General features: G+C 39.1%; 1 protein-coding gene across 1 annotated transcript in view; it reads right to left on the bottom strand.

Annotated features, from left to right (window-relative positions):
- Positions 1-15,872, bottom strand: part of LOC126481526 (FAD-dependent oxidoreductase domain-containing protein 1-like) — a 237,803-nt gene that overhangs the window by 202,914 nt on the left and 19,017 nt on the right. Inside the window, exon 3 of the mRNA XM_050105334.1 lies at positions 7,732-7,845. Coding sequence (XP_049961291.1) covers positions 7,732-7,845 — 114 coding nt within the window. The remainder of the gene's footprint in view (positions 1-7,731; positions 7,846-15,872) is intronic.

Here is a 15,872-nt window from a genome sequence, read left to right as displayed (position 1 = left end):
GAGTGAGACACAAACTGAAATTGAGGGTGGCAAAGCAAAATTAACTCCATTTTCAAATGTTCCTTTACAAAGGAAAATCCAAGTTAACTGCCTCAATTCTGAAAAGATGAATGAAATAAGTATTAGTGTCAGTGGTTTGAGAAACAGTTGAAATAATTAAAACTGAACAAAGCTCCAGGACCCGATGGAATCCCTGTCAGATTCTACACTAAATTTGTGGCTGAGTTAGCCCCTCTTCTAACTACAATCTAGTGTAGATTCCTCAAACAAAAAATTTGCCCAGTTCTTGTAAAAAAGCACAAACCACATCCGTCTACAAGAAGCATAGTAGAAGTGATCCACAAAACTATCATCCAATACTCTTGACATCAATCTGTTGCAGAATTGTAGAACATATTCTAAGCTCAAACATAATGAGTTATCTTAAACAGAATGATCTCCTCAATGGCAACCAGTATGGATTCTGAAAACATTGATCATATGAAATCCAACTTGCACTTTTCTCCATGATATACTGAAAACTTTGGATCAAGGCAATCAAGTAGATGCAGTATTCCTTGATTTCCGAAAAGCATTTGACTCAGTACCACACTCAAGTTCAATGTTAATCATATGGGGTATCAAGAGGAATTTGTAACTGTATTGAGTAGATTTTGGTAGGTAGGACACAGCACAATTACTTCAGGTCTCAGCCAAATGCTTATTTGATAACTAATTAGCTTGTAGACTACTGCCTCATTGTGAGACTGTGCTGCTAGTTCTGAATCTGGGATATTTTCTTGCACAGATCATAAACTTTTTTCACTTACCTCACTGTTTATTTTATATTACTGCTGCTTATTTGGACATATGATAACACAACGTATCATTGTGGTACCTGAAGCAATAATGAAGGAATAGGTATGGACTCACAATTGTAAAACACCAATGGAATGCTAAAACATAATGTTATTTGTGGTTGGTGCACTTTATATATAGGCACACATGCTAGAGGGTTAATTACCTTTTACATCATTAAGTAGGATTATTAGGTAGGACCAACATAGGTAATTTCACCTTCTGAACACTGAAATGTGATTTCCAATAACATCATGTCAAAGTCCTCATCAGTATCACATCCCTCCATTCCTAAGTACATGCATAGCCAATTCGTTTGGTTACAATTAGAACCATTCAGTTACAAACAGTCAAATGAAGAAAGAGCACCAAAAACACTGAAATCTGAAACACCTCTGATTAACATACGGCCAGATTACTATGCAATTGCTAATCATAACAACACCTAATTACTCAGTAGCTACTAAAACTCATAAAACAAAATCTTTGACAATATACACAAAGTGACTATTCGGTTTACTGTAATATCTGCTGAAATTCTGTTCACACCAAAAAATATTGTGTGTTTATTTGAAACCTGAAATGTGTTAGAGTGATTTGGGATGGAGTAACAAAAATGTAACCAGCATTGTTTATTCAAAGCATTTTGATGACATTTCCTTAAAAACAGAAGAATTATGGCTGATTTTGCATCACATTTTATGCATTTCATTTGTACCTATCAGATGAAGTTATTTCTTGTAATTGCCAATAACTTTTGTAATAGTAATTGGTGAGTTTGCTGTATGTAACAATATATGGATTGTTATAAAAAGTAAATAAAGAGTATAAGAGGGGGAATAGGGGGGGGGGGGGGGGGGGGAGCATATGGTGTAAGATTTCGATGAGGACTCTGGGAGGTAAGAAATAGTAGACCAGAAACAGCTGATTTACATGATTATCTAGAACTATGCAGTTCTCCATCCCATTTTCAGTTAACAAACTTCCAGGAAATAGCATCTGCAATGAAGCCTCAAGAGCAAGATAAGTTAACAATGTGAATTATTATTCTGAAGATACTGAGCTAAACCCACAAATTACAATAACTTTATTTACAGCTGCTATTAATGTTATGAAAGGACAATTAACTTTCAGTTTATTTTCCTTCTGAGACAACATTTTTTTTTATTCACATTGATGCAGTTACACTGCAAAATGAAAATGTCACTGGGCCACATGGTGGAACTTGCAGTTCAAATACTGGAAGCCATTGGTCTGGCCCAGATTAGTGCAGTCACGTCACAGTACAGCTATAAGCTGGCCAAGGTGACAGTTGCGTGTGCCGATGAGGACTCACTTGAGGCAAAGGTGGAAATGTCATGCAGGTCGGCATGCTGTTGTCACAAGGTGGCACCACAGATGTTCAAGGAGCAGGCCTGTTGGTAATGCTATGTCTACTAAGGTTGAGCAGTCTGCGAGTTAGTATCACTGGAGATTTGGCTAGCAGGCACAAAAATGTATGGTGTGATGCTTTCATCCAAATGCTGGTAGTGGTCAGTCAAAGGCGCAATGGACTGCCTATCACCAACTCACTGCCTGTGCATTAGCAACAGAAGTTCTGGTCTGAAGTTCCTAGTGGACACTGGTTTGAAGCATCGCTGCAAGCTGACAACTGCCTTCTGCCTATCGGCTGGCAACAGTTCGACTATTGTGACCTACGGCATATGGCACACAAAGGATGGACCTGAACGTAGGATCAATCTATCCATTCCCCTGGGACTTTACAGCCACAGACATCATGTAGGCTATAATTGGTGCAGATCTCTTGCCATATTACAACTCTTTCCATATGTGGCTAACACTCAATTGGTCGAGAGCATTACCAGGTTTCCTGCCACTAGGTTTCATTGCAGTGCAGCCTTTCACAGTGTGAAGCTGATACAGGCACAAGAGGGTGAGTAGGCTTCTTTAATAAATCAATTCTCAACTTTGAAAAGGCCACCAGGGGTGCCTAAGCAAATACCGCACAGTGTGTTGCATCATATCAAAATGACAGATGGACCACCAGCGTAATGCAGAGCTAGAAAGCTAGGTATTTGGCACCGGACTGCCTTGTTATTGCTAAGGCAGAGTTTGGCACTATGCTATGAGAGGGTATTATCAGACCACTGAGCAGTTTGTGGTCCTCTGCCTTCACCTGGTGCTTAAGAAAGATGGAGCCTGGCACCTCTGTAAAGATTACTGTGTGCCTAATGCAAGAACAATGGCTGACTGTTATCCTGTGCTATTGTTAAGGGGCCACAATTATACATTAGACAGAGCAACAATATTCAGCATACATTAAAGTGATTCAAAAGAAAAACACCTTTTGCTTGCTGTACATTAAGTTTTCTTACTTATCTTGTGCACCCAAACACATTATGTCTCAATTACAAGGCCTCTTCAGTGGTTGTCAGATCGTCATCTAATTCATTATACCTAAGCCAAATAGCTTTCTCTCTGATGGCAAACTGGTTAAAAATTTGCACTTTTTTGTCATTGTTTTCAAAATATAGCAATTTAACTGCTATTTTTGACATGGCAGCATGTAAAAGGCATTTTTCTTTTGAACTACAGTAATTTATATACAGCTGCTGTAAAAATGGCCAGCACAAGAAACTTGATACTCAGTGTACTGGACTGAGCAAAAGGTTATATGCAGAAAACAGTGGCAAAAGAAGACCATCTGAAAAACACAATTATAATGTCATTTGGGCTATTTGAAAGCATGTATATGAAAGTCTAATTACAGAGTGCAGCACAAACATGGCAAAGGTCTATTGACTCTGCACTTCAAGGCCTTCTCTTCTGTTTGTGTACCTGGATAACGTGCTTGTGTTTTCGGCCAAACCAGAACAACTTCAGCAACACCTGCAGAGAGTGTTTAAGCTATTGGAGTATTATGGAGTCATGTTGAATATTTTAAAGTGCATTTTTGGACAACCTGAGGTTACCTTCTTATGAAACAGAATTTCATCTGCAAGCTCTCTAAGTGCATTTTTGGGCAACCATGAGGTTACCTTCTTATGACACAAAATTTCATCTGCGGGCTCTCTACCTTCAACAGAGAAGGTCAAAGCAATCAAGGTACTATGGCACTTCATAGGTTTGATGAACTTTTACAGTTTCACCTACCTCATGCAGCAGAATTGCAGGAACCATTGATTGCAGAACTGGCAGGACCTAAAGTGAAAGGCAGTGCACCAGTGCAGTGGACTGAGGCTATGTGCTCTACATTCAAGGCCATAAAGTGGAGCATGGCTAACGGACTGCTCCTTGTACATCCCTTCCTCAATGTACCCCTAATGCACCCCCTACATTTAGCAGTGTATTCAACCCAGATGGCTATCAGTGCAGCAATACAACAAAGCTTACAGGGCTCATGACAACCATTGGCAAATTTCTCTCAAAAACTGCCCACATCTCAGAGAAAGTGAAGTGCCCATGACAATGAGCTAATAATCAAATATGGGGCCATTAAACACTTCCAACCACAGATTGAGGTGTTAATATTTACAGTCTTCATAAACCATTCACCAATGCATTTAAGCAGAACAGTGTCAACTGCTCTCCTCACCAATGTAACCATCTCAAATTTACAGTGCAATTCAGTACTGACATTAAGTACATTTCAGGTATTGATAACATGGTGGCTGTCTGTCTTTCACACATCAGCTGTGTGATGAGCCCTATTGACTTTTCCACACTGGTCCAAGCACAAATAGAGGATGAATAGCTCTGAACATCTGTCGACAAGGCTACATCAGCATTATGACTACAATTTCTTGACATTCTGGGAAAAGATGTCAGGCTTTACTGCAATGTCTCCCAAGGAAAACCTTGTCAATTTCTTCCATGAGCATTCAAAAGACAAGCTTTCCACAGCGTCCACATGTGCCATCCAAGCATCTGTCTCATCTTTCATCTGATGTCTCAACATTTTGTTTGGCCAGGGATGGAAAAAGAGTCTTGGGGATGGGCACAAACATGTCTACAATGCCAAAGGTGTAAAGCATCTCACCACATACATGTGCAGATTGGTGATTTTCTGAATGTAACCATACATTTTGCACATGTTCACCTTGATGTAGTGCAACTGCTTACTCCATTGAACAGTCAATGTTATTTATCAACATGATTGATTGTTTCACCCATTGGCTAGAGGCAGTGGCCATCAACAACATTACCACTGAAACATTGGCCTCTACATTTGTGTCAGTATGGTTAACAAGTTTTGGCTGCTCTCTGCATATCACTAATGATTGTGATTAGTAATTTGAGTCAGACTTGAAACACCCTGCCAAGTTTTGTGGGCATGTCCATGACAAGACTACCAGTCACCACCTGCCATCAATGGTATGATTGAATGCTGGCATCTTTCCCTGAAGGTGGCGTTCATGTGCCATGATACAACTTAAACAGCAGCCCTTCCTGTTGTCCTCCTTCACTTGCAAACCACATATAAGCCCCATATCGATTCTTTGGCCATGGAGCTAATCTACAGAGAGATATTATGTCTTCCAGGTAAGTCCACTGATGCCAATGCCCTGCATACATCCACAACAAACCAATCGGAATTCTGACAGTGTCTGTGAGACCATATCCCTCAGATCTAGCCTTCAAAAGCTTCCTATCACGCAACACTACCTTGTTACACGCATCAAGATCTAGAAAGCTGCTCCCATTTTGTGTTCAGTACCGGATGCATGAAACTACCACTGCAACCTCCAAACAGTGGCCCGTACCATGTTTTATGAAGAAATACACAGACATTGGACATCTTGGTGAATTGCTGGACAACAATCAGTTCCCTCAACAGAGTCAAACCTGTGTATGTATTGCAAGAGGCATCACCATCCACAAGCCCAAAAAGACACTAGAATCTTCAAGAACCAGAGACCCAGCCACAAGTACTGCAGCTCTCATGAAAGCCTGACAAAGAACAACCACCAGCACAGACAACCAGATCAAGATGACATGTTCATTGCCCTAGTTGTTTCACTGACACTAAGGCTCCATCTCCACCGATGGGGCTGAGATAGCATCTGAAACAAGTGTCTTCACACGCTAGTGCAATATTAAGTGTTCATGTAGGGCTGGTGGTGCAGTGTTACATGATGTAGCCAAGTGAACTCCAGCTGCCTAAGAAGTTCCATGCACAGCCACCATGGTTGATGTGTTTTTATGTGTTTTATGTTTACTCTATGTATTCCTTTTGGTCCTCGTTTTTGTGAATTTATCATGACATGTTTGCTCCTTGCTGATTAACTGTTATTGAGTTACTACAGGTTAACTAATTCCCTTTTAAAAGCAATTCTGTTTTCTGCAAGGGAACAGTGCATTAAAATACAATATCCCTCTTCTATCATTTAGCAACAATATCAGTAGACAACGCACCCACAATAAAGCTTTTATGTCTGCAGGTGAGTGTTTGATTGCTAGCTCTGGTTACAAGTATATCCAAGCAAAAGTTGTTCAGCTGAAGTCACCCCAAAACTGACAATGTAATGGAAATGATGCAGAGAGGGCAATGGACATGCATCCTGGTGAATTGATAAGAGAAATATCAATGTAGTTAATTCCAAGAGATAAGGAAAGCATCGGATGATAGCCTAATGGGAAGATTGTAGATGACATAAGAAAACATGCACTGGAGCAGCAAGGATGAACTATTGAAAGGTCTAGAGGAACCCTTTATTCACCAGCAGATGTCAAATTACATTTACATGTTCATTATAAATATTTTATTAACATATACATGAAAATATGTTTAAAATTTTAACATAATTTCGTATCATTCAGAATGAGTGAGAAGGAACATTAGCACATCAAGTCTTTTGTAAATATTTATTACCTTTTTTTATTTTATTTTCTGGCCCATTCACATCTCGAGTATTTCCTCATTATGGGTCTACTGAATGAACAGTGTATAGTATATAATCTAACAAACCCAATTCCAACCATGTACACAATATTTCCTCAAGCTTACTAAACTTACCTCCAATCTTAACACTACAAGTGTCATACAGACATAAAGTGCCAATATTGTTTCAATAAGCCTAAATTGTAAGAGAAGTGAAAAATGGTAAGTCAGTCAATTCTCTGCTGGGAAGAAAGGTAAATGTTATGTAGTGGACTGTCCCTCCCAGTCTTTGCATTTTTTGTAGTTTATGAGCAATAAATGTTCAGAGCATGCATCAAAATACTTGTTGGAGACTTGCCATTCCCTGATTTAGAGCTTTTGAATTTACCTTGCAGTTTTCGTTTTTATAAGGAAAAATGCGTAAAAAATTGGACTATGCTGTAGGTCATTCTGTTAACACAACATATATTCTGCATTCATATTTGTCAGCTTCACCAACCCACAACCAAATTATAAATCATCAACTTCCGACCTAACCTAGACCTTGGGAAATGTTACAGACTAGCCTGTCACCACAACCAAGTTTTCAGAGGGAGAGGGGTGGGAGGACGCAATATCACACACTTGACAGAAAGGAAAGAAAACTGCCTGAACTTTTCTTGAAGAACTATAAAAGATATCTTGAATATATAATTACGAATATAAATGAAAGTGTAACATTGTAACAATCCATGTAGTACAATATTCACTTTATATAATGGAAAGAAGTACAAAAAATGTCCTTTGAGTACTAGGCTTAAACTGATGTATCTTATTGCTAAGATGGATGGGTTGTTATGGTTTTAAACCACTGCAACTACTGAGTCATGAGCACCTCTTACTGCTTAGGTCCTTCTCACAACTGCAAGCTCTTAGAAACAGTGTAACTAAAAATGTAAATCATTTATCAGATAACGGCACTTCACTACAGTCTACAAAGCACTTTAGTCATTTCAGCCATTGAAGTAGCTTACCATCCTTCATTTTCAAGACCATGGCAACCCAGCACAATTCCAGTTGTATCCAGCCACGGAAATTTTTTCTTCAGCATTGACAGTGACAGTAATTCATTTTTAGCACCCAGTTGACTAGAAATAAAAGAGAACTTGACATAATACTACATCTTTGAAATATAATAATTATTGCACTTTATTCAAAATTAATGGATATTCTCAGGAATAGAAAGCACAACTCTACACTTATTTATTTTATTATGTCAGAAGCATCAAACACTGCACTTAACAACAAGTAATGACTGAAAACTGTAAAGATAAAAAAAATTTAAAACTAAAAACTGTGTGTAAACATACACATAATATAATAGCACTAAAGGATTTTGAACCTAAAGCAAGGCATGTCTAATGCACTTGGGGTAACCTTCAAGAACTCCTAAACTTTTCAGGTGCTTGGGTATTCCTCACTGTATAAGGTGGGCAATAGCCTGCCTTTATCCGCAATCACACAGCAGCAGTTCGTATGATAATCCCTTTATGTTCATGTTGTTTTTGATTCTTGCAACAGCAGAATATAGTCTGTTCAAAGATCTCCATATGTTCCACTCCACTGTGTGTGTCCTGGTGGAAGTTCTTCCCTTGGTATATTGTAATCTCAGAGATGGGTATCTTTTCATAGTCACATTTCTACTCAAGTTTGTTACAGCATGTTAGTGAGATTTTCTATCACATCCAGGAAATTTCTCCTTGATTTAAATTGATGATGGGCTGCTTGATATCCAAAAAGAGCGTGGACCATAGATGTAAATGATTTAGTTTGTTTCTTCACAACTGCCACTTCACATCTTAAGCTAAGGGATGTGATACTGGCTAGGCACAATGGCTCATTGATGAACTGTGGTCTCAAACAGCCTGTGATAATGTGGCATGATCCATTGAGTGGTTTGTTGTTGTTGTTGTCTTCAGTCCTGAGACTGGTTTGATGCAGCTCTCCACGCTACTCTATCCTGTGCAAGCTTCTTCATCTCCCAGTACTTACTGCAACCTACATCCTTCTGAATCTGCTTAGTGTATTCATCTCTTGGTCTCCCTCTACGATTTTTACCCTCCACGCTGCCCTCCAATGCTAAATTTGTGATCCCTTGATACCTCAGAACATGTCCTACCAACCGGTCCCTTCTTCTTATCAAGTTATACCACAAACTCCTCTTCTCCCCACTTCTATTCAATACCTCCTCATTAGTTATGAGATCTACCCATCTAATCTTCAGCATTCTTCTGTAGCACCACATTTCGAAAGCTTCTATTCTCTTCTTGTCCAAACTATTTATCGTCCACATTTCACTTCCATACATGGCTACACTCCATACAAATACTTTCAGAAACGACTTCCTGGCACTTAAATCTATACTCGATGTTAGCAAATTTCTCTTCTTCAGAAACGCTTTCCTTGCCATTGCGTCTACATTCTATATCCTCTCTACTTTGACCATCGTCAGTTATTTTGCTCCCCAAATAGCAAAACTCCTTTACTACTTTAAGTGTCTCATTTCTTAATCTAATTCCCTCAGCATCACCCGACTTAATTCGACTATATTCCATTATCCTCATTTTGCTTTTGTTGATGTTCATCTTATATCCTCCTTTCAAGACACTGTCCATTCTGTTCAACTGCTCTTCCAAGTCCTTTGCTGTCTCTGACAGAATTACAATGTCATCAGCGAACCACTGTCCCCTTATTTGGCACGGCTGGAGTTACAGTACACAGGATGTACACACTCCACAACTGAGTAGTACAAGGCAAAAGCTGTAGTCCTTCCTGTCCTGGGCTGTGCACCCCAAGTAGTGCCTGCTAGTTTGCTTATGATTTTGTTTCAAGCAGTTTCTTTATATTCATGCAATCTTCCTTGTAAGATAGTGCTGTATGTAATGTGACAACCAAGTATTTTGCATTGCTAGATGTTATGGAAGAAGTAAAATCAGCCTGTAACTCAGTTCTCACTGTCACGGATACTGACTTAAGTGGCAAATAGTAAGAGGTCACACAGTAGTTAAGTTATGTGGATTGACAAAGAAGTATTTAGAGCTTGTATTATTATTAGACAGACATAAAACTATAATCAGTTCAGAACTTCACATACCATAGAAGGAAATAAACGCATGCAACACCGCACACTACACTATGCCCTTACACAAACACACTGAAATATGGTCTATTTAGAATAATGTAACACATCCATAAGAAGTGAGTCACTCTGTGCATACACCACCACTCACCCAGTAGTAATATAGAGACTATCTTTAACAAATTAACTTTGGTCCTGGAAAGAGTCTCAGCATTTATAACTAAGACAATAATATTTGGAGACACACACATTAACACAGGAGTTGAGGGCAGAATTAGCAATAACTTTATAAACATTTTGAACACTTTTGGCATGACACATATGGTAAATGCTGCTACTAGGGTATCAAAAAAGTTCAGCATCAGACCATATATTTACAGATACAGATATCGACAGAGGAAATAGTACAATGAATTTGTAAAAGGTCTTGGCCCCTCTGATCACTACTGTTGAAACAATAAAACTAACAACAGACCTAGTAAACCCCACAAAACTGTAGGCCCATGGAAGTAGCTTTTTGGAATGTAAAATACAACGTTTTTCTTTAGCACTGGCAAATCAAACTTTGGAGGAGTGTACACGGAAAACAATATAGAAACTAAGTTCTCTAAATTCTGCACATTGTTTAAACTAATTTTTGAGGAGACATTAAAAGATGAACCTGGAAATGGCAAACACAAGTATAATACCATACAAATCAAAGCTGGTGACAGAGTAATGTAACATCCTCTGGAATTGGCAAATTTTGTAAATGACTATTTCTATGGTATTGTGAGAACTTGCAACTAAATCTTCCTATGACACACATAGCACCCAAAATGAATTACACAGCTAGCACAATGAAGTTGCTCCCCACAACATGCCTTGCAGTCAGAGAGACAATACAAAAATTAAAAAATAAGAAATCAGCAGCCACACATACAGTCTTTGTTATGAAACCAAGCACTGACATCATGCAAGCCTCATTAACAGACATAAGAAATGAGTCATTTACTTTGATAATTTTACAGGGTACCTAATGCATGTACAGGTTGTCCCCTTATTAAAGAAAGGAAATGCAGGGATGATATAAAATACATGCCAGTTTCTTTAATAACAGCATTCTAAAAATAACTGAATCAATCAGCAATGGCAGACTTGTGAGTTACATGAACAAATACATCTTTTAAAATAAGTACAGATTGTGATCCAAAGTGGTAGAAGTAAAATATCAACCATTACAGAGTTTACAAAATTGATACTTGAAGCTCTTGACATGGACAACTGCGTTACAGGCATATTCTTACTCTTGTCCAAGTCTTTTGACACTGCTCACCATAAAATAATACTAAACAAACTACAAGCACTAGGTGTAAAAGGAATAACAAATGAGTGGTTCCAGTCTTACCTGCAAAAACACATCTGCTGACAATAAATTTTTAGTAAAACAGTTGTTGGACAAGAAACACATAAAATAGATGTTGCTGAAAGTAGTGTATTGGGTCCAGGGTGAATCAGAAGTCCACCAACAGACATTCAGAGTAACTTCTCATGGTCAGAGTTCACAGTCATGTAGAACTTTATTTTTATATTCATTTATTTATTTGTTTATTTATTTATAGGGACATATATACATTTTGGAGGATTTTAATGTCTGGCATGTGCTGAAGCAAAATTTTCTAAAGTATCACTTGAAAAGGGCCAAAATTGTAATTGTGAAATAAATAATTTCTGCAGTCAATGGCAAATACGGTATCCTTCAAAAAAAAAAAAATTTTTTTTTAATTCAGAGGTGGTTCAGGGATACAGTCTGAGTATTTTGGTATAAGGGATCTACAATTTCTGGTGCATCATTAGAGTTATCGCACTTCACTTGGTTTCTTGTCACTACCGTATTTTCTTTGTACCTGGATTGCAGTGAAAATAGTAGACGGCAGTCCAAATGTTGATAGCACTGTGTCTCTTGCATTCAGTACCTGCTGTTGCCAACATTAGTATCCATTCTACACTTTGTCTTCAAACTCGTTTTCAGTATAGCTCAAGTCTGTCTTGGATTTGTTTTTTTAGCAGTTTTAGTTGTATGTTAACAGTGATACACACTGTATGGATAGGTTTACTGATGAAGAGTTGGCCAGTATGCACCTTATATATGAGTTCACTGAATCCAGTGGAAGAGTGGCACAATGACACTATGCGGAGCTGTCCCCACAGTGACAACAACAAAATCACAGTACAGTGTTTCATCTGAGGGTTGCTATGTTACTATGTGTTGGGTGGTGTACACTTTGGTTATTGCATGTTATAGGCATCTTCACTGTTGTGAAGGTATTTTTTAGAAAAACAAATATGATTACAGTAATAAACCAAATAAATCATATTTACGTTATTACTCTATAATGAGCCACTGGAGAGTGTGGGTCCTTTGTATCAAAATGCTCAGAAGGTGTCTCTGAAAAACCTCTGGAAATGCTATATCCATATTCAAAATCTGGGCATATCAGATCATCTTCATCAGATATTAACAGTAAATATTTATGTTGAAAAGCCTGTACTGATCAGGTGTTGCAGTAATGATGGTAGTAACAGCACACAGTGTTCAAGCTCAGTGGTATTGCTTATTCTTATGGTTTTTAGTAGTTAGTTATTCCTCAGTGTTAAATTATAAATGTTGTATGCTATTTACTACTACTATTGCATTATCAGTACTGCTGTCTTAGTATAGTGTAAATATGAAAATTATTTGAGACCCTGACATGATCAGAAGCAACCATGACACTCTGTTTCGACTGCCTGACGTACATGAAACAACTGCACCAGCTGCAACATGCGGCACATCTCTCACAGGCCCCATTGCCATGACAGACACACACCAACAGTCAAGCTGCCTATATGCACAATTATCAGCAGAGGGTTGATTGAGCCCCTATCATTCAGGCAGCAAAGCCCTATTTTATGATTCACACAGTTATAATAAAGTTTTCTATTCGCACAGGTGTTGGCAGATGAATGTAAGTATAGCTATGTTGTCACAAGACTGAATGAGGACATGGCTACAGAGGAGCAAGACATTCTAGCCGCACTGCCAAGAGCTGATCAGTATGTGATGATCAAGAATTCTTTAATCACCTGCCAGTCACAATATGAGGATAAATAGCTTGAGAAATTGTTGCATACACAGGAGTCAGAAGATCACATGGCCTCGCACTTGTTTCATCACCTGTGGATGCTTGCGAGCAATGGCTTCAAAGATGATATACTATGGAACATCTGGCTGTCGCATCTACCATCTGTTGCAAGACTGAACGAGGACATGGCTATGGGAGAGCAAGACATTCTGGTTGCATGCTGAATAATTGTTATGTAACAATGAAGAATGCTCCAATCACTGCCTGTTGCGATCTGAGGTGAATTGAGAAATTTTTGCATTGTAAAATCACATGCCATCACAGTTGCTTCATCATCTGTGGATGCTGATAAGCAATGCCATCAATAATGATATTCTACAGAACACCTGGCTGTCGCATCTACGACTTGGTGCATAGAAAACTTTAACTGGTGTTTTCGTGTTTTAGATGCACTCACACAGACTGTGGACCACATTTCAGAGGTCTATCCTACCAGAAGCATCACAGCAGTGGGCCCACAGATGGACAGTTCCCCTGTAGCAGCCCTCACATCTACACAAGCACAAATCAATGAATGTACTGCGTAAGTCATCATTTTGCAAATGTCGCATCCTTGTAAACACACACAGTGCCACTGCCCAGTGAGGAGATGGAGTCAATCAAAATCAGCAGCAAAAATCTGATGGTACCATAAGATGTTTGGTTTTGAAGCATGAAAATGCAACCCCTCCTTCCCCTTCCAATATGATGAGAAGTGGGAAATGCCATAGGGAGTCAATGACAATGGCAACTGGATCTTCAAATGGCAGTTATCACTTCTTTGTCATAGAGTGACACATGAAGCAACAATTTTTGTAGACATGTCAGCAGATGCTACTTTCCTGCCATGCCACAGCCATGAAGGCACTGTCTTTTCACTGCCAATGGATCTTCTATTCAAATGTGCAGTTTGATGACATTGTTTCTCAGTCTAGGTCTACAATGTAAGTTTGAATGCCAGTTAACAGTGGCAGATGTGGGCCACACCATTCTCAAGGCTGATTTTTTGTTGTTTTGTAAGTCTTTTACCTGGCCTCAGGCATCAGCATCCCCTCGACATTATTACCTGTTCAACCAACCATAGAACATCATGCTGCATCACTGGTACTACTGTATGTAGTACCACGGGTGAATTGTCACATGTAGATCTTCTCAAGCAGTACCCAGAACTTACTGACATACACATCCTAATGCCTGCACAACATATCATGTTGCACTATATACTCATTGCTCCAGCACCTCTGATCCATGCAAAACCTCATTGATAACACCTGAGAAGTTAAGGGTAGTGAAGCAAGAGTTTTCATTCATGTTGGCACAAAGAATTTGGCAACCATCAAGCAGTAGCTGGCCCATGCCATTATATGTTGTACTAAAGAAGACCAATGGCTGGCACCCATGCGATAACGTGACGTGAGGACAATCCCAGAAATGTATTTGGTGCCACACATTGAGGACTTTGTACACAGTATACACTGAAAATGTATCTTTTCTACCATTGATTTAGTGCATGTGTATCATCAGATACCCATCGCACCTGAAGATATAGAAAAAGGTACTGTTACTACTCCGTTTTACACCTCTTTGAGTTTATGAGACTGCCATTTAGATTATGCACTGCCACACAAACATTGTAACGTTTCATGGAGAGAATAAGGTGTGACCCTGATTTCTGTTATGTGTACATTAATGATATTCTGCTGACGTCTTTGTCACAATCAGAGCATGTGGAACATTTGTGACAAATCTTCAACTGCCTTTTTTCACAGGGACTGATTATTAACACTTTAAAGTGTTTATCTGGACCAAGAGAAGTGCAGTTTCTCAGATACACCATTGCAGACAAAGGAATCGGGCTGTCACAAGAGAAAGTGAAAGCCATACTCAAATACCCACAGTTGGTTACAGTCTAGGAATTGCAATGATTTCTTAGTGTTATAAATTTCTACTGTCCTTTTGTAAATAACCATCCACAGCAACAGCTCAATTAAATGACTTGATGAGTGAAGCTCTAAAACTGAATGATGAATTCTTGTGCACCATCGAGACTGAAGCAGCTTTCACAGAAGTGAGAACTGACATCACTGAAGACATGATGTTAGTGCACTTGGTCACTCAGCCCCCCCTCAGTTTGATGGTAAACACATCAGCAGCAGTGATGAGCACCACACTACAGCAACAAATAGAGTAGTGTTGGCAACTTCACTTTTAGCCAAAAGTTTTCATCAGCACAATAAGGTTAGTTGACATCAGCGAGCTTTACGTGACATATGGTACCGCAAAAAAGTTTCACAATGAGCTCAAAGGGCAGCAGTTAACTTTAATCACTGACTGCAAACCACTGGCATATGCTATTTGTCAGAAGTCACAAAAGGTAACACCATAACAGCTGTGCTACTTTGATTACATCAGCCAATTTCTGGTACATGTTATCCATCTACAGTTATTGTTGATTATTCTAGTTGTTCAAATGGTTCAAATGGCTCTGAGCACTATGGGACTCAACTGCTGAGGTCATTAGTCCCCTAGAACTTAGAACTAGTTAAACCTAACTAACCTAAGGACATCACAAACATCCATGCCCGAGGCAGGATTCGAACCTGCGACCGTAGCGGTCTTGCGGTTCCAGACTGCAGCGCCTTTAACCGCACGGCCACTGCGGCCGGCATTCTAGTTGTTAGATGGGTCTTTGATTGTCACCCATGGGAGAGTAAAACGAGACGTCAGGACGACAGTGGATTTGTTCAGTTACCTTACTTATTCCAACTCTCGCCTGTACAACATCAGGAACAGCTTGGTGGAGATGTCCAGTTGCCTCACAAGAGCAACAATAAATGCCTAAGCATCACTTGAATGTGTCAGTGATGTCTCCAGCTCCAACTGTGATGACAGT

Source organism: Schistocerca serialis, chromosome 5 (genome assembly GCF_023864345.2).
Source record: "Schistocerca serialis cubense isolate TAMUIC-IGC-003099 chromosome 5, iqSchSeri2.2, whole genome shotgun sequence".
NCBI lineage: Eukaryota > Metazoa > Arthropoda > Insecta > Orthoptera > Acrididae > Schistocerca > Schistocerca serialis.
This window is presented reverse-complemented; position numbering and strand designations above follow the sequence as displayed.